General features: G+C 51.0%; 1 protein-coding gene across 3 annotated transcripts in view; it reads right to left on the minus strand.

The window, feature by feature from the left end:
* Positions 1-16,838: 16,838 nt before the first annotated feature.
* The window catches only part of EMP2 (epithelial membrane protein 2), a 73,897-nt gene continuing 66,279 nt past the window's right edge, over positions 16,839-24,456 (minus strand). For all 3 annotated transcript variants that reach the window (XM_057314828.1, XM_026520340.4, XM_026520341.4), the window contains exons 3-5: positions 23,130-23,220; positions 20,975-21,121; positions 16,839-19,725 (exon numbers count right to left, since the gene is read on the minus strand). In XM_057314828.1, coding sequence (XP_057170811.1) covers positions 19,538-19,725; positions 20,975-21,121; positions 23,130-23,220 — 426 coding nt within the window. In that variant the 3' untranslated portion in view covers positions 16,839-19,537. The remainder of the gene's footprint in view (positions 19,726-20,974; positions 21,122-23,129; positions 23,221-24,456) is intronic.

The following is a 24,456-nucleotide window of genomic DNA, read 5'->3' on the forward strand; positions in this document are numbered from 1 at the left end:
CCTGTGTCTGCTGTTTCTCAGTGGCCTTTGGCTCAATGATCCTTAAGCCTGAGCAGCGTATGTGGATTTCCTTCAACATGGATGGAAATACCAGGTAGTTGTATCTCTCAGATCTCTGACAGAAATCTCAGATGAGGCAAAAGATAGGAACTGATGGAATTGGATTTTAGGGCTGCATTATAGGACTTTTTATTTTAATTCAATTTTACTCCACCCTGTGGATTTGGTAATGGGTAATATGTAAAAGTGTCTATCTCTGAATTTCTGTCACTTGAACTTCTGCAGAGATTGCAGGACGTTGAATCGATACAGCTGACCCCAAGGGACGCAGCGGTAGATGCTGTTACCAACCACTGGGGCAAGGACCCATCTGGAAGTTCTTTTCCTTTCTTTGATGGAGGGAAGTAACATCTGATCTGTGAAGATAACATCTCTATACTCAAGACGTAGTTAAGACTATTTCCAACCCAATTCTCTTCCCCTGGGTTTGGGGGGAATCAAGTGTGTGCAGTTGGACAGGTTGAATGGAATGGGTTTAGCCAGGATAACGCAAGAGGCAGAGGATACTTGACTTTAGCAAGACAGAGTTTTAACTCTAAGGATCCAAAGGAATACTGAGTTTGGGGGAGAGAGTGCCTACCCATGGTAGGAGCGATGTGTGGGATTGGCGTCGGAGTGCCTTGAAGAAAGGGTACAGATACGGCACCGGCGGGGGGGGTGGGGGGGAGCCGCACAGGGTAATCACTCCGGGTCATGGGTATTTTCTGGCCTGTCTGCAGAGGAACCTAATCACCACCACAGCTCGAGGTCCGCTCCCTTGGGCGAACTATGCATCTCTCTCCGTGAAAGAGAAATTGTCCCATAGCTAGGGACACCCATCTCTTGCTCACAGATGGGGACCCACGAGTGAAAAGCAGAGATACTTGGGTAGTTCAGCAGTAGGATATGGGCCCTTGTTTCAGCCCAAACGGGCTCTATACAAAACCAATTGGGTAAATTTATGGGCAGGAGTTATTCTTCTGAGCAAAATACAAGCCAGGCATGGATAGGCTGGGTTATTTAGCCCAAGACAGAGGAGAAATTCTTAGCAGTTGTGCCAAGAGGTTTATGACATGGGAAAGGTTTGGGACACGAAGCTCAGCCAACCCAAAATTGTTTTCACTGAGTCATTAAATTTTCCCAGTGAAATACTCATATATTCATTCATCAAGGAATTAATGAACATCTGCCATATGCCAGACACCAGGCCAGGGGCTAACATGGAGAACACGAGCAGATACTGTCCTGGGGAGCCTGGCTGGCTCAGTCAGTTGGGCATCTGCGTTCGGCTCAGGTCATGATCTCAGGGTCCTGGGATGGAGCCCCACATCAGGCTTCCTGCTCAGCAGGGAGTCTGCTTCTCCCTCTCCCTCTGCCCCTCCTCCCGCCTCGTGCTCCCTCCCTCTCTGTCTTGCTCTCACTCTCACTCTATCTCAAATAAATGATAAAATCTTAAAAAACTAAAACAAAAAACAAGTAGATACTGTCCCTGCCCTTTTGGAACTGACCTAACAACATTAACAAGTAAAAAGTAAACACACAAGATTTTCAGAGAGCGACAGAATGTGATCCATGAGGAAACTGAGCAGGGAGATATGGCAGAGCACGATGGGAGCGGGGGGACAGGCTAGTCATGGAGAGCTTCTTGGAGGGGGAGGCACTTAGGCCTGAAGGATGAGAAGGAACAAGGCAGGATGGGTTTGTGCTGCTGGAAGGGTTTGTGCCAGGTCAAGGGGTTTAACCCTCACTGAAGAAAGTCCTCTAAAGGAAGAGGATTTGGGTGTAGGAGGGGATCCCGTGCGCCAATGAAATGCAGTGCATGAGTCTTAGTGGATTCTGGATTTCGTGTTATAAACAGCTCTAGAGGACATCATTTGGACAATTGGCAAAGCCCCAACTATAGACTATATAGGTAACAGCGATGTGTCCATGTGAAATGACGGACATTTAACTCCATGCCTTGAGGTCTGCAACTAACATGATTCACAAACATTTACACACACGCACACGCACACACAGAGACACACACAGAGAAAGATCAAAGCAAGTATGACTACAATGTTAATAGTTGGTGAATCTAAGTGGAAAGTGTATGGGTGTCCTGTTATTCTTGCAACATTTCTGTAGGTTGAAACTTCTCAAAATAAAAAGCTGGAGGACAAAACAATGGATCATTGGACTCTTACAGTCCATGGAGAGTCTGGAAATCCTGATTTAGCTGAGATCTGCAACACAGGTAGAGCTCACCAGGTTCAGAGCCCAGAGCAGAACATCTGCAAGAGGCAGATGGTTCAGGAGAGTTCCGGGAGGCCTGCAGAGGTTGGCAGGGGCTAGACCACAGACAGCAGAGTGCAGAGGACCTTCCACGCTCCCTGGTCCCCTGCAGCGTGGCCTTGCCTCCCCCCCATTGAGACGGACAGTCTGTCTCTCCACCTCTTTGACCCCGGGCAGGTCTAGGACTGCTTTGACCCACAGAACACAGTGGAAGCGATGCGAGGGCAGCTCCGAGAGCTGGCCTGGCACCTTCTACTTCCTGCTTCTTGGAAGCCAGCCACCGTCTAAAAAGTGCAACGACCCTAAGATCACCTTGCTGCAAGAAGGAGACTGTGGAGGACAGGATGTCACGTGGGGGTAGCGGGGAGGCCCTTGAGGGAGGAAGCCATCTTTGAAGCAGATTCTGGGTTTCAAACGCCCCAGCTGAAGTCATGGGGATCAGACAAACAGTTCAGCTGAGCCCCCCCACTCAAATTCCTGACCCACAAAACTAGGCAAAACAAAAATTATTCTAAGCCTCCAAGCTTGGGGCTTGTTTATGAGGCAGCCAGAGCCCCTGGGACGCTGTTAGAGACTGGTGGTCCATGGTAGGGAGCTGGGTGGTTAATTGTAAACATAGGGGTGCATGTATCCCTTTGAATTAGTGTTTATATTTTGGGGGTAAATACAGTCGTTTGATTACTGGATCATAGGTAGTTCTGTTTTTAACTCTTTGAGGAACCTCCGTACTATCGCAGCATTCTTTACAATCGACGAACTATGGAAACAGCCCAAGTCCATTGACTGATGACCCGATAAAGATGTGGTACAGATATATAACGGAATAGGACTCAGCCGTAAAAAGGAATGACATCTTGCCATCTGCAATGACATGGATGGAGCTAGAGCGTACAACGCTAAGCGAAACAAATCATCCTGAGAAAGACAGATACCATATGATTTCACTCATGTGCAATTTAAGAAACAAATGAGCAAAGGAAAAAAAAGACACACAAATCAACAAACAAGACTCTTCACTACAGAGAACAAAGTGATGGTTACTGGACGGGAGGGGGTGGGGGCAGGGGTGTGAAACCAGTGATGGGGATTAAGGAGCGCACTTGTCACGAGGAGCACTGGGTGATAGATAGAAGTGTTGCGTCACTATATTATACACCTGAAACTAGTATAACACTGTGTGTTAGCTATACTGGAATTAAAATAAAAACTTTAAAAAAATAGTTGGGTCGTTATCTTTGGAGTCACGGAGAGCCAGTGAAGATTTCAATCCTAAAATGGTCATAGGATAAGACAAGGTTGAGGACATCACTCTGGTTGCCGTGTAGAAACTAAACTGGAGAATGGATGACGTGGTGGGTAGACCAGGGAACCAGGGTGACTACTTACAAGTCTATAGCAATGGTCAGAACAAGATGGCCGTGGCTGGGCTGGGGTCGTGGAAGTGATGTCCAGGGGCAGGAGAATCAAGAACGCTTTCCAGTGAACCTTCTAGGCACATACCAGACAGACCTCAGGATCCAATTACTCTGCCCCAAGACTAAAAGGAGAGCAGAATAAATGTGCACGCAGTCCTTCCTTCAGGAAAAATAACTTGGCAGAGGAAAATGTAGAAGGAGCATGAAAGGTATCACTGGAATCATTTCTCTTCTTTGGTGATTAAAAAAAAAAAAAAAAAAACACTTTTACCGGACCAAACCAAATTGGTACATTCAATGTCACAATTTCTTCCCTGAAAGGCCTGATCGAACAATTTGGAAACTTGGCCACCAGGTGGCAGTATGCCTCTTCCCCACCTTTCGAAATGGACATTAAACCTTTTTGTCCTTTTCGTGTTGAAGCCAATTGTCACATTATTACAAAATACTATATTTGAAATACGGTGCCGGTGTGACAAGTCTTTTATCTAATATCTAGATACAACGTGCTTCTTGCCTCCCGGACCTCCACATTGATTCTGAAGGGGTTCAGAACAAGTGTCCCCCAAAATGGGCCACCTAGGCATGTGGGTTATTTTGAGCTGAAAGCAATCAAGACCCGGCCAACTCAAGAAAAACTTTTACCTCCTCCTTAAACTACCTCAAAGAATTTAGATGGGGGGCCTGGCCCAGAAAGAGAGCTACTCCCGAGAGACAGCTTTTTAATCTGAACGATCTGTCTGCACAGGAAGTCCGACGTCTAATCACCAAACATTTGCTCCTCTTGTCCTGTGAGTCGCCCTCCGCTTTGAAGCCCCGGGACCCGATCTCATTCCTTAGCTCGAGATGACCTGTGAGCCTCAGTTGTCTGGGCTGTCCTTTGTGAGGCTCTGGTATGTGTGAATTAAATTTGTTTTTCTCCTGTTAATCTGTCCTATGTTCATTTGATTATTGGACCAGACCAAAACAAGAACCACCACCAAACCAAGAAGGGCAGAGGAAAAATGCTTTCTTTCTGGCAATTTTCAGTGGATTTCGATTTTGAACTTGATTCACAGATTACAACTGGAATTGTCGCAGAAGTCAGTTGGGTTTTCAAAGCCCTTCCCTGACTCTCCTCGATTTCAGAGCTCACTTCCACTTAGAAGCAAAGCCCTTGCAGGTGGCTTTTATCATCTTTCCTCCTCTCTCGCTTCTTCCACACTTCTGTCACATTAGAGCTGACTGACGGAGATTAAAATCAATTACTTTAAGCTGAATCCAACACCAGGGGAAGAAGACTCATCTCAGTAACATTCTAGAAGCCACGTTCCCTATGTGGTCTGCCATGAAATTGTGAAGCTTTTCTGGTGGACTAAGTTGAATGTGGCCGACGAACGGCACAGCAATGACTCCCAGCATCAACCCCACCGCAGCTCTTCCCCTTTCCCACGACAACGTAAAAACACAACGAAGCTTTCCAGACCTTTGCAGCAGCATGCAGCTAGAGATAGACCGACCTTCAGAGCTGTCAAGCAGACCAGAACTTAAGGAGCAGGGGGATGCAGGAGAGGGACCTACGGCTGCTCACACAGCTGTGACATCTACTAGGGAAGGCTCAGAAGGGGGCAAAGGTAACAGACACCTGCTCTGGGAATGAACACCGACAGGGTTTCCCGTCCTCGTGCAGCCTAGGAGGGTCTAAGAAAGAAACGTTGATTGGTCTGGCTTGCGTCACAGGCCACAAGACCCCTGACTGACCTGCCCATCGGACTGCCCGCAGGGAGGGAGAGAGGTTTCTCCGAAAGGAATTTGGGGTGTTCTTACCAAAGCAAGGGGACTGCAAATTAGCCACCAAAAAAAGCAATAAACGTCCACACGATGAACAGCTATTCTGACAATCAGCAGACCCTGTGTAGGAGGGGACATTTCCTTTCTTTTTTCTAATTTCTCAGTTTCGGTGAGACTACACCGAAGTCAGGTCATGGCACTCCCACACCGCCTCTGAGGCCCCCTGTGCCTTTCTCATGCTCAGCGAGGCGGAGCGGAGAACCCGCAGAGAAGAAAGGAAATTCGGGCGGGCCAGGCAATCCCTCCCCTAATCTGCACGGTCCGGCTTAGCTGACAGGACTGAACGTCTATGAAATCCTCCCAGTTGCGCCCTGACACCCACATCCATCCAAAGCCCCGAGAGCTTGTTAAAATGGCAGATTCCCAGGCCCCACCCTGGAGGGACGGACTCAAAAACCCCGGGGGTGCAGCCCAGGAATCGCAGGCCCCCCAGGGAATTCCAAGGTAGTGGGGCTGCGGACCCTTTAAGAAACCCTTTTCTCCCACCAGCAATTAGAAGGACTCTTCCACACACAAGCCAGACAGACACTAGGCCAAACTGGAAATCAGGGAGCTACGGGCACCATCTGGCCAGTCACACACTGGGCCACATTTTGCCCCATCTTGCCCTCTGGGCCTCTGCCTCCCTTGCCAGAAAACCAGCCGAGCAAGATGGAGGCTGGAAGGGGAGCCTGAGTCATCATCCTTCAACAGATACTCTGGTTACTGTGTCAACTCACCCAGGGGTGGGGAGGCGGGAGCCACACCTCGGGAACAGAGCAGGATGTCTGCAGTTCATGTCTCCAGATCCCTGCTTGGAGCTCCCAGGGCCCGCTGCTCTCCTTAATCCCCTGGGAAAACTTCCATGCCTGCTGCTGCTGCTCCTGCATATGCTGGCTCTCCGCTTTCTTGCTCTCCCCAGTGCCTCTCCTCCTAGAAGGTCCATCTCCATGGTCAGCTCAGCCACCACCTCCTCCAGGAAGCCCCTTCGGATTCATTCAGTCCTGCTCTTTGTGGGCTCTGCCCGCTCTGGAGACTTTAGCGCTTCTTTGAACCACTCATTTGACAGTCTTTTTTTTTTTTTAATTGTGGTAAAATATTAAACACATGAGATCTACCTTCTTAAAGTTTTGCGTGTCCCCTATCATTCACCATAGGCACTCTGGTGTACAGGGATCTCTAGAACTTTTTCAAAGCTGCATGAGTGAAACTCTGTACCCCTTGAGCCCCAGTTCCCCCTCCCCTTTCCCCCAGCTGCTGGTCACCCACATCTACTTTCTGTTCCTCTGAGCCTCGCTCCTTGAGGGACCTCGTCAAGCGGTATCCAGAGATGGTTACAAACTGAAGTCCCATCTACGGTGTCCAATGGGTAAAGAAAACACGGTGTGTACGTACAGCAGAGTATTTATTATTCGGGAGTAAAGAAGGAGGAAATCCGGTCCCATGCTGCATTGTGGCTGAACCCAGAGGCCGTTAGGCTGAGTGAAACAAGCCAGTCTCAGAAGGTCAGTCCCGACTTACTGGATCACACCTGAGTTACCACCTGGCCCGTGGCCCGGAGACAGGTTCTCTGCCCCGGGCTACCCGTTAGAATCACCTGGAGAACTTTAACACTTCCAGTCCCACACTGCTCCCACCTCTCTGGGATCCGGGCTTCGGAAGCATCCCAGGGGGCTCCGGCACGTGGCAAGGGTAAGAACCCAGGATCCTGGGCTGGAAAATCTAATTTCAATCCTTGTGTCAACCACACACTTGGTAGGTGGTCTTGACAATAATAGGAGATCAACAGCCCTCATTGAGCACCGACTGTATGAGCCCTGCAGTGGCTGCCGCCACCAGTCCCATTTTATAGGAAGCAGAGGCCCGGAGAAATCCAGTGGTTGGCTGCGGGGCACACAGCCCCGAAAGGCTGGGACCCGATTTGTAGGGAGGCGGCCAGCTCAGCAAGGTCCTCAGCCCTGGTGAGGCCAGTCCCCTGGGTCCCAGGGAGCTACTTTCCCAGGATCTGGATGTTGCACCTTATTCTGAAAAGGGCTGGGGGGCTTTCAGGATCCTTGCTTCCGGACCAAGGTCCACCCATCCCAGCCTGCCGTGGGAGGACAGAGGATGACAAAGAGGAAGAAGGGGGGTGGCTGTTCCTCTGGCTGGGCTCTGGTCTCCAGCAGCTCCCTCGGCCGCCACCCCGTCCTGGACGAGGCAGCAGCCTTGTCCTGGCCATTTAACTTCTCCTTCTGGAAAAAGTTTAAAAATCTGTTATTCAAGGTAACCCTGTGCCAAGGTCAGGTCACACCTCCTTTTCCTCACTGATGTCCAGGCCCCTGGTGAAATTAGGCTATCGTCCTTCTACAAACACGGAGCAGCAATTTCGTCCTGGTTCCTCCTGTCTGTTTGTTCCGGCTGATGACAAATATTGAGCAAATGTGCAGTTCCAGCTTGGGGACCGGGGACAGCCTGTGCTGTTCTCCCCCGTGTTCACCCATGCCAACGGCCACAGTGGGGCGGCTGTCATTGGCTTTGCCCTGTTCTCCCGAGGATGTGAGCGGCGTAGGGCCAGCCCCCCTCAGAATTTCCAGCAGTGCCCTTGCGGCCTCCCAGAGCTTCGCCCGTCACCGTATTCCCTGGTATATAAAACCCCGTGGCAGCAGTTCCCGACTGAGGGCAATTTTGCCTCCGCTCCCCAGGGGACATTTGGCAACGTCTGGAGACTTTTTTTGCTGCCACAATTTGGTGTGTGTGTGGGGACTGCCTGCTGGCTTCTAACGGGTGGTAGCCAGGGATGCAGCTAAATGCTTCATATGCATAGGACAGCCCCCACAACGGAAAATTCTCTGGTCCCACATGTCCACTGTGCTAACAGTGAGAAACTGTGGCCTTACTAGGGAGCTCTTACAAGGACAGATTTTGAAAGAAAACATTCATGGTACTTTTCATAACATAATTATTTAAAATGATTTCAAGGTGCTTTTGCCCTGGAAAGATATTCTTGTCTCACGGAACAATAGTTAACGTCTATCCTGACATCCAGTTGTAAGCTGCGAATCCGTCTCAATGCAGTAATATTCTGCCAACCAAAAATGAGAATACAAAAATCACATGGCTAAAAATATGGAAGGAGCCCAGATGTCCACTGACGGAGGAATGGATAAAGAAGATGTGGTCTCTATATACAATGGAATACCACTCAGCCATCAGAAAAATGAAACAATGTGGATGGAACTAGAGGGTATTATGCTCAGCAAAATCAATCAGAGAAAGACAATTTATCATATGATCTCATTCATAGGTAGAATTTAAGAAACAAAACAGAGGAACATAGGAGAAGGGAGAGAAAAATAAAACAAGATGAAATCAGAGAGGGAGATAAACTCTTAATCATAGGAAACACACTGAGGGTTGCTGGAGGGGAGAGAGGTGGGGGGCTGGGGTAACTGGGTGATGGACATGAAGGGGGACGCGTGATGTAATGAGCGCTGGATGTTATATAAGACTGATGAATCCCTGACCTCTACCTCTGAAACTAATAATACATTATATGTTAATTAGTTGAATTTAAATTTTTAAAAAATCACATGGCTAAAAATTAATAAACTGAGCTAATGAAAATCAGTACATAGCCATGTTCTGGTAGGAGGAATAACTCACATTAGCTTTGATCAGCTGTGTCGGATTTGGCTCAACTGGAGGCGAAACAATCTCTCTCTGCCCCGGGACTTTATTGCTATGTTGTGCGGCCACTCACCACTAGGGGGTGGTAGTCGTACCTGCTCTTTCACTTTCTGGCCACTGGGCCTCCCAAAGCCGGTAATACAAATGCATTGGAAGCCGGATAATTTTGGGATACATATTTTTCGGAGGGTTGGAGGAGATACTGACATACATACTCTAGTATTTACCTCCAAATGCAAAATTAAAACTCTTCTGATTTACGGACCTAGGTCTGATCCCTGAAAATGATGACCTACCAACTTTGGGATCCTCTGAAAAACCTGAAAGTCCTGAAATGTCAGATACCGGGTCAGTCTCCTCGAGATGTAACAGGTCTGGAATCTGCATTTTCACAAGTATTCCCTAAATGGTGTGTGCTCTAGATGGTTCCATTGCTTCCCCCCCCAACACACACACACAGCCATTCTCTGTTTTATGGCCCCAAACAGAAGTCAGCACTAACAGCTTATATTAATGGCCGCAATACTCTGCTCCCTCCCGCCCCCCCTCAACTTCTCACCGCCATCCTCCGCAAGGTGACCGTGCGGTCCTCTCCCTGAAGGAGGGACCTGGTTTCCCCTCCTTTGCGCCCAGGTAAGATTTGTAACCGTTGGCTTGGCCAGTACAAGGCAGCAGGAACGGTATCCCAATCACAAGCCTAAGAGAATGTGTTTCCCCTTGCTCTCCTGCGTATCTGTCATCACCAAGCGTCTACACTGGAGTCAGTCTTATCCAGGACGAGAGAGCTATGAACAAGGTTGAGTGTCCCAAGCCATCTCACACAAGATCGGTCTTCATCCGCCAACACCCAGACCTGGGGCCACGTCCAGCCGGGATCAGCAGAGCTGCCCAGCCAAGCTGCAGCTGAGCCCAGACACAGGAACAGCAGACACTTGTGGGTGTGTGCCACCATGCACTGGGGCTGTTTGTTATGCAGCCGTAGCGAGCTCGCTCACTCCCATCTTGCAAGGGGCCACCATCGATCAAAGGAGGTGGTTTTGGGGAGAAGAGAGACCAAAGGAAATGGCTTTGCCTCCTTGCTGTACTTACCTGCTCTTCTTCTCACTTTCCCACCAACAAAAGGAGTGCACAGGGTCTGCCCTATTTGACAGATTGCCGTGAGAACCAAATGTAATGATACAATTCATGGCAAGGTGCTCTGTAAACCGGAGTTCTGGGCATCTCTGCAAGCACTTAACGTCCTCCGTGTGTCCCCATGTCCTGCACGTGTGCAACCTCACTGAATCCCACAACCCTGTGTAACAGCTGGTCCTGCGACCTGGTCCTTTCTGCCCTCAGCTCTCCTAATGCAGCTTAGCGTCAACAATGAGCCCTCGCCTCCCCTGAGTTGCTGTCTTCCCGTCACCCTATTCCCTTCACGGGCTGTATCCCAATTTGTAATTTTATTTATCTTGCTTGTTGTCTGTTTCTCCTCACTACAATGAAAGCTCCATGAGTGCGTGGGACCCTTCTGTCCGGTCCATCCTTTTGTCTCCGTGCCTACCCCAGTATATGGTGCACAGTAGGTGTTAACACATACGGGCCGACGGGAGACCAGATGGACGGAGCATCACGCCCCTTGTGCAGATTAGGACACGAGGTCTGCAGCATCTCGGTCGCTTGGAGAAGCCTCTCCTTAACTAACTGCTGAGTCGGATTGGAGCCTGGGCCTGTCTGGATGTGAGGCCCATGTGTCTTAGGTGGCCTGGCCTGGCCTTGCCTCCCGGGGAGGGTTTGGTTGGTCTTGGAAGTCCTGGGCCTTGCTCCTTGGGTAGAAGCAAGAAATGCAGTGATCAGAAAAGACAAATCAAAGCTCCTGCCCCACGGGCAATGAGTCAGAAACCTCAGCCCCTTAAAAAGCCAGACTCCGCTCTGTAATTAGCGCGCTCCAGACACCTGGCCGAGCCGCCGCTCCTGATGCGGCCATCCGCGTGAGATTACACAACACCCTCCTGGGTCACTGCCACCCCAGAAGCTCGATCGGGGATTGCGGTCAGAAGGGGTTTGAGAGTATGGGGCGTCGCGGGCTTCCTCGGAGGCCGGAAGCCTCTGATCATACACCCAGGTGTGGCTACACCAACATACGTGGTTCTCATCTCCTGTTGGACTGGTATATATCATGAGGCCAGCTTGAAAGAGGCAACCCAGTTCAGAAAGAGCGGACTCAGGAAATCCCGAGAGGGAGGAATCACGCGCACGTGTGAATTCCCTCACACCAGCAAGGCCACTGGTTTATGGGGGTTTTTTATATTGTCATTACGACGCAAATACCCCCAGTGGTACCCGACTAATTTAAGTAGTACGTACAGTCACACCACATAGAGAGAAGTCACTGTCTTGTGACCAAGTAGCTATGGTCCTGACCTTATCTGAACACCTATCCACCCGTTCCCAGCCTCCTTTCTCCCCTGGGAAGGAGCAGTCCTCAGGCTCAAAACCTCTGCCGGACGATACCCTTAATAACGTTCTTGTTTTACAGCATATCTAGGTCACTTACGACAACCGATGCTGATTTTCAACTTACCTGAGACTTTCCTTTTGAATAAACGTATTTATGTAAAAAATAGTTGCTTTAAAGAAAAATGTTCAGCAAATTATTGTGTGGGCTGTACAGGCCTGTAAGCAAAGAGCAGTGGGCGAGACATGGGTCAATAAAGCTTGGGAAGCACAAGCTTAGCTGTGGGAACAGGGAACCAGGTTTTGATAGGACACACCAGGCATTTGCCACTGGCTTGGACCGCCCTGCATTTGAACTTCCTTCCTCTCTTGGGGAATTCCCTTCCTTCTGAGTCTTGGTGGGTTGCAGACCTTACCTCCGGCTACAGACAAGGAACATGCCTGCTATTTCCCAGCCTCCCTTGCAGCAAGGGCGTGGTCCATGACCCAGTCTTCATCCATCAGATAGACGCACCATGCCAGTCGGCCTCCGGAGGACGGGGGGCGGGTAGCACAGATAGATGCCTTCTGGTGGAGCAGCGGGCTGTGGAAGGTCAAGTTCTCAGCGCAAAGCACCATCTTGTGGCGCCAGCCTCCGTCTCCTTAGCAAACCGTTCTATGGAAGACTTGGAGGCATCAACAGGGGCTTGGTTGCATTCTCCCAAAGCCTGGGCTCTACCTGATTTCCTTTTACGGAACCCCTGTTCGGGGTCCGTCAGCCAGAGTCACTGTGGCTTGCAGCTAAGAAGCCTGATGACACTGAATGTGGGCACTGCATCAACCAACACTCTACTGTGCCATTGGCCAGCGGAGATGGCAGAGCCGAGGGCAGTGAGGACCCGCTATTCCAGGCTGGGAAGGGGTGGCCCTTGCATTTTATTGCAAGACACTGGTTTCACACCAACGTTTGGCAAGCTTCTCTGTGAAGGGCCAGATAGCCCATGTATCAGGCTTAGTGTCTAGTATGGTCCCTTTGGCAACCAACTCGTCTCTTTGTTTTTTTGGTTTGTTTTTTTTTTTAAGATTTTATTTATTTATTTGACAGAGAGAGAGAGACGGCCAGCGAGAGAGGAAACAAGCAGGGGGAGTGGGAGAGGAAGAAGCAGGCTCCCAGCAGAGCAGGGAGCCCGATGCAGGGCTCAATCCCAGAACTCCGGGATCACACCCTGAGCCGAAGGCAGACGCTCAACGACTGAGCCACCCAGGCGCCCCCATTTTTTTGTTTTGTTTTTAAGATTTTACTTATTTGAGAGAGAGAGCATGAGCTGGGGGTGGGGAGAAGAAGCAGAGGTGGGACTCCATCCGGGACTCTGGGATCATGACCTGAGCCAAAGGCAGATGCTTAACCGACTGAGCCACCCAGGCGCCTCTCATCTCTGCCCTTGAAGGCAGCTGTGAACAATGTGTGCTTTAGCGTGTATGGCTGGGTGCCAATATCATCTCGTCCACAAAATCAGGCGGTGGACTGGATTGGGGCCATGGACCAAATGTTTACCCCTGGTTTAAACTGTCACCTGTCTCACACCAACCACGTACCTATGGGTGCTGTCATATCAGGAAAAGTTGTACAAACACATCGAGCTGTTGCCATGTGTTCACCGGAGTTTTCGCTAAGCTCCTTCGAGAAAAAGTCGATCTGGAGCCAAAGGTGGTTCATCTCGTGGCAAAAGTGGAAGAAAATATGGCTTCACTGAGATTCTCTCTGCCTGAAGCCTGCAATCTACACCGATGGTGAGTCCGGGGATTCAGAGATTTGCAGGGACGGATGACTCAAATTCTAAGCCAGGAATCAGCCCGCTTGGCCTGTAAAGGGCCAGACAGCAAAGAGTTTAGGTGTTACAGGCCACCTCAGGTCTTTGTTGCGTTCTCCCTCACATTTTTTTTACAACTCTTTAAAAACGAAAAAGCGTTCTTAGCTCTTGGGCCATAAAAAAGCAGGCCTTGTGCTAAGCCTTGCTCTAAAGTACAGGTCGGGGGTGTGGAGGCAGGAAGCCGAGCAGAATGGATGAGATAACTAGAAAAGATAAGCCAGGTCCTAGCCTTTTTCACCAAAGGGCCAAGCCCAGGGACATAGCTGGGATTATGACGGCTTGATGTTATGGCCTCAAGATACAGAGCCCAGGGATGAGGAGACAGAGTTCTCAAGCTCAGAAATGAGGCCCACCTCATGAAAGACCATAAGACAGAACCATCCAGCGAGGCTGCTACCAGATTCCTGGCAAAATCCAAGTGATAATAAATGCTTGTTGTTTGACAAAACAGAAAAGATCCAGGTACGATCTCTGGCTGGCTTGGCCTTGCACGGTCTGTGACCAAGCCCGTGACCGTCCTCCCCTGAGGCACTTCTGAGACACTGGGCCTCATGCCCACGGGAAGGAGGAAGGGGTCTCCTCCCTGCTGCCCATCTTGGATATGGCCCTGGAGGACTGCGGGCCCAGGAGATGGTCCCCCTGAATGGAATCAAAGGCCATGCATTGACCAACCACTGACCTCACTCCCCACCAGTGGAGTTCTTGGTATTCACAACTGACAGTGAACCTTTGGCCACTGGGCATTGATTGCCTTTCTGCTCATCCATATTCCAAAGAGGACCATTTATTATAGACATCCTGTTCCTTTCCCTCCATTATGTATTGGGTACGTTGGGCGTCTATGACGTAGCTTTTCATCATAGGTTGCCAGGCCACGAGGAGCCACATCTGGACCTGATAAAGAGGATAATCAGCGTCACCCAGTGACCCCCGAGCTGGACGTACTAACTGATTTTGGCTTCAGGCTGTGGACCTCTTGGGAAGGGGTTAGTTCATTTCATGAATATAAAAGAATCATGAAAATTCTTACGGAGTTGTGTGTGGATGTTGGACAGCCCAGGGATGGACTGGGGCAGACACTGCTGGTCACCCCCTCTCTTCTCTTTGCTAAGGGTGTGGATCCTAAGTATATCCCTCACTGAAGGAACCTGATACCCAGCTAAGAGGTCCATGTGAAGCGTGGTCATTTTAATTACCTCTGCCAGTGCTGGGGTTAAGCATGAAAACTGGAATCCTTGGGCCAGGGACCTCGGGAAGTGTTTGCCAAAGGGTTCTAGGAAAACTCTTCTTGTTCCTAAAACGAGACACACAGAAAGACGGTTCCCTTCTTGTTTGATTAGACCAGCGGATGGCAAAGGTTTTCTGTAACAGGCCAGATTGTATTACAGGCTTTGCAGGCCGTGTGTGTGCTGTGGTGGCTGCCAGTGCAGTGTGAAATCAGCCCGCGTGATATCGAAACAAGACGGCATGGCCACGTTCCAATAAAACCTTATTTATGGACACTGAAATTTGAATTTATGTAATTTTCACGTGTTACCAAGTATTCCTCTTTTCACTTCTGGTTGTTTTTTTTTTTTTTTTTTTTTTGAGGGCAGGGGGGACTAAGGTAAGTCTAGACCAGGGTCAGGACTGAGTACCTAAGAGCTAGCATAATGCTTATGCCAAAATACATACATACACAAATACTGGGTGAAGAAGTATTTACGACATCCTCGTGATGAAGGGACCCCTTGGCCATAAATACTAATGCACCATCATTAATGCAACATCAGAGCACCCAGACATAAAGCAATATTAACGGATCCGAAGGAAGGGATACAGTAATAGTAGTGGACTCCAGTTCCCCACCGTCGGCAATGGATAGATTATCCAGCAGAAAGTCCATAAGGACACACACTGGATTGGAACTGGACTTCAGACCGAGTGGACCAGAAAGACATCTACAGAACACTGCCTCTGACAACAGCAGAATACACCGTCTTCTCCAGCACACAGGGAGCACTCTGCAGGATGAAGCAGGCGAGGCCACCAGGATCTGGTGAATGAATGAACGACAGGCTTTCTTCCAAATGGAAGAAATAGGTAAAATTGAGTTCTCTGGGGTGACCACCATCTACCTGCCACGAAGACCAAAAACCAAACCAAACCAACCAACAAAAACCTCTAGAAACACAAAGAATACAGACAGCACCCCCTGGAGGTTTTAGTTTGCGACTTCTGCGTAGAGACAAGAGAATGTAGGTTCCCCAGATAGATTGCTTTCACTACCTTTGGCTTTCCTTACATAAAAATTCAAGATCTCTCTCTCTCTCTTCAGCCACCTACGTACCTACCTACGGACCTACCCACCTACCTATCTACCTACGTATCAATCGTCTCCTTCTTTTCTGGCTGAATTTTCATTTCTTAGCAGCGTGCGCTGTCAAGATAGTCTCATTTTCATCATCACCCAACCCTTTAAAGCAGAAGTCTTTATCAAGCAAACAGGGAGAACAGGGAGAACAGGGCTGCCTCTATAATCCTCGGGGACCACTGCAAGTAGGAAACGTGCGGCTGTCGGCTCCACTGTCATTAGGAATTTTAAGACGGCACTAGCAGACCGCTAACCAAGCGTGGGGTCCCGAGCCCCTGCAGGTCCTTCTTCCAGAACGCTGGTTCCAGAAGAGGCAGAGCGGGTTGGAAGCTGTCCTGTGATCAGTTGTCAGACATCAGTTGCTCGCTGTGAAGACCACACATGAGTATCTTGATGAGAAATCACACAGCGCCCCGTCACTCGAGAGGGCGGCATTCTCCCCTGGCTGTTGGCCCGGTTGGAACACTAGCGTCTACTGCGCTGGGCGATGTGGTTCCAAACTCTGCCACGTAGTTTCACATTATATAAAATAGAGGAAACAGACTACCTTAAAGGCACGTGAAACAGAACGTATCTAACTCTAAAATCACATTTTGTCCCCAAACCGAGATTCCAATTGACCCTCCAGGCCTTTCTCTTGCATTTCCCCCCAAACCACTGCCCCCCTAGTACACAAAACTGTCTCACCTGCCGTATTGTAAGTAACCTTTCAACTATTAGCGAGTTATTTCCCCATCCAGGCAGATTTTAAACGAGGCCACAGCTTCTACGGATCTTTCCAGCTACTGCGTTGAGCTGTGTCCCTACGGGCTCAGGGTCGGGGTTTCTTCATCCTCAGTAAATACAGAGCATCCGAGGACTCCGGTGCGCGCAGGGACTCAACCTACAGCAGAGAGGATGGGGAGGGAGGGCGCGGGGACCGTCCCCAATTTTCCCACATTCAGGTCTGAATAGACACATTCGCTCAGAGCAACAAATCAATCCTCCAAACTCATCTGAACAGAGACCCAAAGTAATTTTAATGCAAATAACAAAACAGGTTAGTCTGTCTCCATCCACAGCCGCTCCACGCAAGAATTACAGTACTTTATAAAAATGTTCTAAAAGGCGCAAACTACAGTCCCTTCAAACACAGTCGTTATGGGTGGCGCATTTGGTCCTAATTTTTGCTTCCTGGGTCTGTCGGCTAATGTTGTGTGTCGGGGTTGTCCTTGAGTAACAGAGGATAAGCATGCAGTGAGGGCTGGTTCGACCTACAGGTAAGGAGGTTGGACCGTTTTCTCCTCCTCACTTCCCCAATGCAGGTCACACCGCCGGGGATAGGGGTGGGGAAAGCAGCTCTCATGTTTCACGAAACCTGGCGTCACAGATGGACTTGGACACTGTATGCTACACAGAAGTAGCGACCGGCCAGGAAGGTCCATGGGGTCGTCTCAGATGTTCAAGTTTGGGGGAAGGATATTCACACACTGCCTGGGGAGTAGGCTTTCCAGATTTCTGGCTCTAAGAGTTTTCGTTTGTTTCCATTGTGGCTACAAGAAAAATCTAGAAAAGCCACCTGGGTGGAAAGCCCTGGGGCACGTAGCCCCACCTTCCTCCTGGAGGCTCACCTAGCATCTTGCAAACCCCAGGGGTGTGACCTGCACTCCTACCCACAGCAGGACTGATGGGAGTTTGCCGTGGACGCAGGAGGTGACATTGATCTCGTCTCTGTCCCTGTGTCACCCTGCACTGTGCTGGGGTCCTGCCTCAGAGAGGGTGTCTGAATGTGCTTGCCCTGTGTTTTGAGAGCCTCACACGGTGGCTGGCACATAGTACGCACTGAAGAGTCGGTTGAAAACGAAGGAATGAGTGAATGAGTGGATGGAGAGAAAACCCAGTCCTGCTCTGGTATCCTTGGCGGCCCTAAATCACTCAAAGCAGACATCCTCCCAGCTCCATGGGACCCGGGCTGCTGAAGGTCAAGTGCAGAAGCACGTACACAGTCCCACACGCGGCCCCAGCACGCGGCCCCGGCAGCGCACTCAAAACACGGAGGCTCCAGACAGCGAGGGGTGGAAAGCTGCTTCTGCAGGCACTCCCCGGGGTCACCTGCCCTGCCATACACTCGTGGTGCTTGCACAACTGAGGGCAAGCTCCCCACGGCATCCCGCAGGACGGTTTCAGAATCGCCTGGAGCGCTCTTCACCCAGACCCTGGCAAAGCACGTTCCCCAAGGGGCAGCGGGCACGCTGACGTTTGAAAGCCACGGCAATCTGGAAGCTTCTCACGGCTTCATTTGCAGTCGGGACTCCAGGGAAGTGTCCTCTGGGGGTAACCCAGACCACCCCACCCAGCAAGGGCTTTCCCTTGGCCGGAGCGGTACTGCGGCCCATCTAAGTGCCTCCGGGAGCGTTTAAAAATAGGCTGGCGTAGAGCAGGCTCCCTCCCGCCCATGGGCCTCGCTTCTGAACCCAGAGTTGTGTTCTCTGCCGCCTTCCCCACAGTGTGATTGCTTTTCCTAAGTTTTCCATCTGCCTCCCTCACAGGACCGGCGAGCCCTGGAGGAGAGAGACTGTCCCGCACGATATCCCCCGTGGCTGGCATGCACCAAGCCTCCTGCAATTTATGCTGTGGAATGAATGGTGGGTGGGTCCGCTGAGGCTCTAGAAATGGGGGTCAGCGGAGGTCTGCCAGCCTTAGAAGGCAGGGCAGGAGGAGAAGGGCCGGGCCTTCCCACTTAGAGGAGGGGGGAAGCAGCACTCCTAGGCTATCTGGACGCAGGGCCTGGGCTGCTGTTGCGAAGGCCCACCTGGGAGCAGCTGAAGACAGGGAAGGCCGGGGGTGACGGAGGCCAGCGGCGTGACATGACAAGGTCTTTAACATTTATGAGGCAGCTCTGCTCGCCTGGCCCTGGGGCCGTGGACCTCGGCTTCAGGTCACCTACGCATCACCAAGGAGCTTGTGAGAAATGCAGGTGCCCAGGCCCCGTCTCTGAAGACTCTGATTCCGTGGGTCTAGGGAGGGCCCCGTTACTATGTTTGCTGGGGATCACATGCTGAGATTCTTTGCCTTAGGGTGAACGTAAATCCGACCCAGGGTTAAAGATCGCCTTCCCTAAGGCAAGCGGGTAACCATGTCAGTAAAGGTCCGTGGCGCTTTCTGGACCCAGCCCATTACAGGAGGTTCAGGGCTCTGGTCTGGGTATAGACAGAACAGCGGGGGCGACACCTGCTTCTCACATGGAACTTGGCCAAACATCCGAGGAGGCTTCCCCCCTCACCCCACCTCCAACCCTAAGACACACAGTAAGGGGAGGGGAGGCTGAGCTGAGGGGGAGCTTGGCGTGGCTCACACCTGGGGAAGGATGGCCCCCCGAGACCTGGCTTTCTTGGCTCTCTTCTCACATCACATCATATCCCCTCGGTTAAGAAACATCCCGCTGAACGTTTTTAGATTTGAGCATTGCTGGACTTGGGGCTTTGTCTCGTTGAGATTTTCAGATGGGCAGGAGTTCCGAATCCCAGCCTGCATGGTCTAGTCTCTGATCTCGAGAATGCAAAAACTCTTCTCTCTCTCTCTTTTTTTTTTTTTTTTTTGGTTTTTAAAGGAAACAATATGTTTGCTAGAAAAACCGCACACAAAAAAAGGATTATATACAAAACGGTTATCTGACTGTGGACTCTGCACGGCAGCAAAGGCGGCCTCCCCGGGCTCTATTTACGCTTCCTCAAGATCAGGTACATGAGACCGCTGACGAAGGTGAAGGCGAAGGCCACCCACGCCAGGATGAAGGAGTAGCCGTAGCGGCCGTCCTGGGCCAGGGCGTACAATCCCAGGTTATTCTTGTGAAGGTCTTCACGCCGGTCTGTATATATGGAAGCCGCAATCATGACACACAGGCCTGCCGGAAGCAAGCAAATAAACAAATCACAGACCACGTCACAGCAGGCAGCACAGACCCGAGGGGACCACAGCCAGAGAGGAAGACACGCTTAAGCTCTGATTATTGGCGGGTGTTTGTTTTAGTTCATGGGAAAGATCACAACTAGTCTTTCGTGGCAGATTGTGCCTGCCCACCCCGCACGGCTTCACTTCCCGCTGTTGCTAGCTGAGCCCGATTTTGCTTGGGCAGCTGGGTACCCAGCCCAGAGGCAAAGTCATAACTGGTCTAAGCCATGGGTCAGCCAGACGGAGAACAGTTTAGGGTCTGTGCACCACAAACAATCTTTGTCCCAACTACTCAGCTCAGCCGTGGTGGTGGTGGTGGCAGTGGTGGCGTGGACATAGCCCCAGGCAATATGCAAATGAGTGGGCTGGGCTACGTTCCAGTAGAAGGTTATTTACAAAACCAGGCAGTGAGCCAGCCTTGGCCCGTGGACCATAGGCTGCCAACCGACCCCCGGCCCCAGGCAATCCTGTTCCTGTTTACTTATAAAAGTTTATGGATCCATATGCATCCCAACTTCTGGCCACAGAAAAATCCTTCAGCAAAAATTATTACTCCCTCAAAAGAGACAGATAGGGAGGAGAAAGCGTTTTTGGTGCTGTGCTTTTCCTTGTTTACTGCTTCAGATACTGTTAGGTCAGGAGGAATGTCTGGAGCTGCAGCAGCCTTTTGGGGGCCATGAGGAGGTCATCACTGACACTCTGAAGATGAAAGCATCAAAGGATCAAGTGGAGGTTCTTGATGCTTCTGAGCTGCCAGACCAACGATGGCACCCTCCACCTTCAAGCTTTTTGTTGGATCAGAAAAGTAAAGGTCTTTGAGGCTGAAGTCATTGTTAATTGGATTTTCCTCTTACTTGAAGTCAAAAGCATCCTGAGTGACTCACCAACAACTGTTAGTGGCCGGATGAGGTCAAGTACCCTGATCTTCCTTGGGGAACCTGTGCCTCTTCCCTCTGTACCAAGATAGCACATTCTTGACAGCAACTCCTACTTACCCTACAGATCCTGGCTCAGGCTTCGCGTCTTCAGCACGCCTGCCCCGACCCTCTAACTAAATCCAGACTCTGAAGTATAAAATGTCGTGCTACAGCATGGCGGCTGGCTTTCCTTCCCAAATCCTCACCCACAGTGCTGCTCCTGGCTGCTACTCACGCAGGCTGGGAAGGGAGGGCTTATTCCAGGAAGCCCGTCGTCGTACTTACATGACATGAGCTGGATGATGGAGGTTAGCACGAACCTCTCTCCCTGCTTCAGGCGGAAGAGCTGGAGCACAAAGATCAGGAAGGCAATGCAGCAGAGAATGGTGGACAGAATCATGGTGGCCTGGACCGCCTGCATCGTGGGGTAATCTGGGGGCAGAGGGCGAGAGAGCGTGACTGAGGACCGCAGACCCCAGGGCCCCTCAGGGGGGCACAGTGATAGCTCCAGAGTGGGGACAACAGGAGGCAGAAGTCTGTTTGCACAGTATGAGCACAAGAACAGCCAAGAGGTCGCCCCAACATCCCCTCCCCCCTATTGTCCATTTGTGCACTGGACCAGATGGTCCCCAACACCCTTTTCTGGAAAAAGCAAGAACCACCCGCTCTGTCATTCTTCTCAGTCTGGGTATTGCCCCCAAAGGTGTGGCTCATGGTTGGGGAATTTTTTTTTTTTTTTTTTTTTTTTTTAAGTACAGACCCTCAGATCCTGGCAGATCCTGGTTTGGAAGGTCAGGATGGATGGGTCAGGATGAGCAGTCTCCAGAGGGACTCTTGGGGATTTGGGGTTCATGGGGCTAGGTGACCTTCAGAAAGTGCTCTGGGGACTACCTAATACCCCTTGAAAAGAAGAGAGGGAGCCTTGTGACTGCTACTCAGGAAAAGAGAAAGGAAGGCTTCTCAGAATAGTGCTGGAGAGTGGGCTCGGCAGAGGGAAGTCTCAGCAGAGAAAGGAGCCGGTCCCGGACAGAGGGTGCTGCACGTGGGAAGGACACAACGGAAGCCACACACTGCAGGTGTAGAGAAGGGGTCAAGTGCACAGACTGGAGCCACCTGCATGATTCTCGGTCTCCTCACCTGAGACTCCTCCCCACCGCATCAGGCAGGGGGAGTGGAAGGAATTCATTCAAGGATTTTAGGGGGGGCTACAAAAGGGGAGTCCGTGTAAGGGCTGAACGTTATCCCTAGGATGCCGCTAAGGAAGGCCAGGGGTCAGTGGCCAAAGTCTCACAGGAAAACCTAAGAACGAACCTTCCTTTTCCCCAATTTTGCTGGAGGGAAGCATAACTCCTGAGTACTTCATGAAATGCTTCGAGCAATGGATCCTGGTTCATCCTGGCCTCATGCAAGGATCACCCACAGACACATGGGCCCTCGCCCATTCCTTATGTGGAGGACAGAAGCCCGACCAGCACGCACAAATACACATGGTACGACTCCATCTGTATGAAGTCCAAGAACAGATGGAAGGAGACTAGGGTGACAGAAGTCAGAAGTGCTTGCCCTCGGGACAGGGCTCGCAGGAAACGAGTGGAAATGGGCCCAGGGGAACTTTCTGGGGTGATGGAAAAATTCTCTATCTTGCTTTGGATGGTGGTTACATGGGCGTATATATAATTGTCAAAACTCTTTAAGCTGAACCCTTAAGAAGTACATTTCTTGTTCATAAGTTATAGCTGCATGAAAAATAAAACTCCAGCATGCTACACGGAGAGGAAATAAGTCAGAATCTCTGGTGTTGGGACCAGGCACAGGGGGTGAGGTGGGTAAGATTCCCCAGGCAAGTCCAATGTGGGGCCAAGCTTGTGACCCTCTGGCTAAGAGTGGTGTTTCCCAAATTTGCCCAACCTCAGAAATCACCTGGGGGCTTGTTAAAAATACAGATTCTTAAGAAACAAAAGACAGACTTCTAGACCTCTCCCCGTGAGACTACGGCACAGGTGTTCTGGGTGGGCACCAGGAACCCATATTTTGTTCACCTCAGGTGACGGAGCAAATATGGATTGCTGCAGACCCCTTGCATGGCTTTAAAATTCCTATATCGAAATCCTAACCCCCAACGGGTTGGCACTGGGACGTGGGGCCCTTAGGAGGTAATCTAGGAAGAGAGGCCTCACCGGACACCAGATTTGCCAGCGCCTCGGGAGACCCAGCAACTCTCCTGGGCCCAGAAACAGAGAAGGGAAGGGTGAGCCCAACTCAGCTGGGGTTAGCATGCCCCTGGCCTGTGGTTTCTGCACACCCCTCCTGTCTCCAGCTTGCACAGAGCACTCGGCCAGGCCCCTCCAGGGACCCTGAGAGCGCAGGTGAGGATGTGAGAGCAGAGAAGAGGGGGGCCCTTAGCCTGAGCTAAGGTGTTCCGTGTGGGCTCGGCACTCACCCTGGAAGCTCGCATCGATTTCTGTGCAATTCGTGTTATTGACACACACTCTCCAGACATCTGCAAAAAACTCTTCTCCTACCCACCAGGCCTGTAATGCAAACAGAAACACAGGGAGGGGCTGTTTGTTAACCATGAAAACACGGACTTCTACTTAGGTGCGAGGCACAGCAATAAATAAATACTCCGGACCAGTGCTTCTCCATCTCCCCAGGGCACGCGAGTCCCCGGGGAGTCGGGTTAAAATGCAGATTCTGATTTGGGAGGTCTGGGGTGGGGCCTGGGATTCTGCATTTCCAACAGGCTCGCTCCCCCCTTCCCAAGGAGGCACGTTCTGTGGGACTGTTGAAAGGTAAGCCACGGGCTGGGGGGCCGGGCCCTCCCGGGACATAGGAGCGTGGACAAGGCTCGGGGTGGTCACAGGCGCGCACAGTGGGAAACCCACAAGAACAACAGGGGCCATGTCGGGGTCAGAGAGGCTGAAAGTCAGGGCAAGGCCTGGTACGGAGGGAATGATCGGACGAAACTCTCCGGCTTTCAGTGCAAACACGTGCTTCTTCTCTGCGCTTCTGCTGTTCCCCGCCCCCAGTGGGCCCTCCTTCTGCCTTCCATCCACCTCCCATCCTCCAGCAACCGAAGTTCACTGAACTCCCACCACATGCCGGCTACATGTCATGCGCAATTCCTAACCCAAAATGACACCCGATGACTCCCTGATGGGCAGAAACAAAGCCTGTCCGTGTCTTGTCCTAAGTGCACAGCCACATAGCACCCCGGGGTACCCCAAAGGATTAACGGGTGCTGCGCTGATGGCTTTTCTGCCCCTGAGGTCTGTCTATCCCTTTCAAGATCCCAAAGGGATAGATGCAAGGCACAGGAAAAGGAGATTCTGAAAAAATATTCACTATCTTTTATTTCATAGAGCGCGGGTCCTGTGGATAACGACAGGCCCAAATACTTTAAGCCACAGCATCAGTGTGATCTCTGCCCTGGCCACTCACGGCAACTCTTCGAGAATCTTCAGGAACCCAAACCGATCCCTACGTTTCCCTGCCTTACGGGATCTAGGGTCGGGAGTGGTTCGAACCCAGCTCTGTCGCTTCCTGCTGCTTAGACTCCCCAGGTGTCATAACTGCCCTGAGGCCCAGTTCCCTCATCATTAAACGGTGCTGGAAGAGGACGACCTATCTCGGAGGCTTGGGGTGAGGACCAAACGAGACGATGCACATAAAAGGGCCAAGGACCTGGCCAGAGGGAGCACTCCCTAAGCGGTAGGTGTTGCTGTGTGATGATTGATCAACAGGAGTCCTAGGTGTAAGCAGAGCAG

This window comes from Ursus arctos, unplaced genomic scaffold (genome assembly GCF_023065955.2).
Source record: "Ursus arctos isolate Adak ecotype North America unplaced genomic scaffold, UrsArc2.0 scaffold_2, whole genome shotgun sequence".
Taxonomy (NCBI): domain Eukaryota; kingdom Metazoa; phylum Chordata; class Mammalia; order Carnivora; family Ursidae; genus Ursus; species Ursus arctos.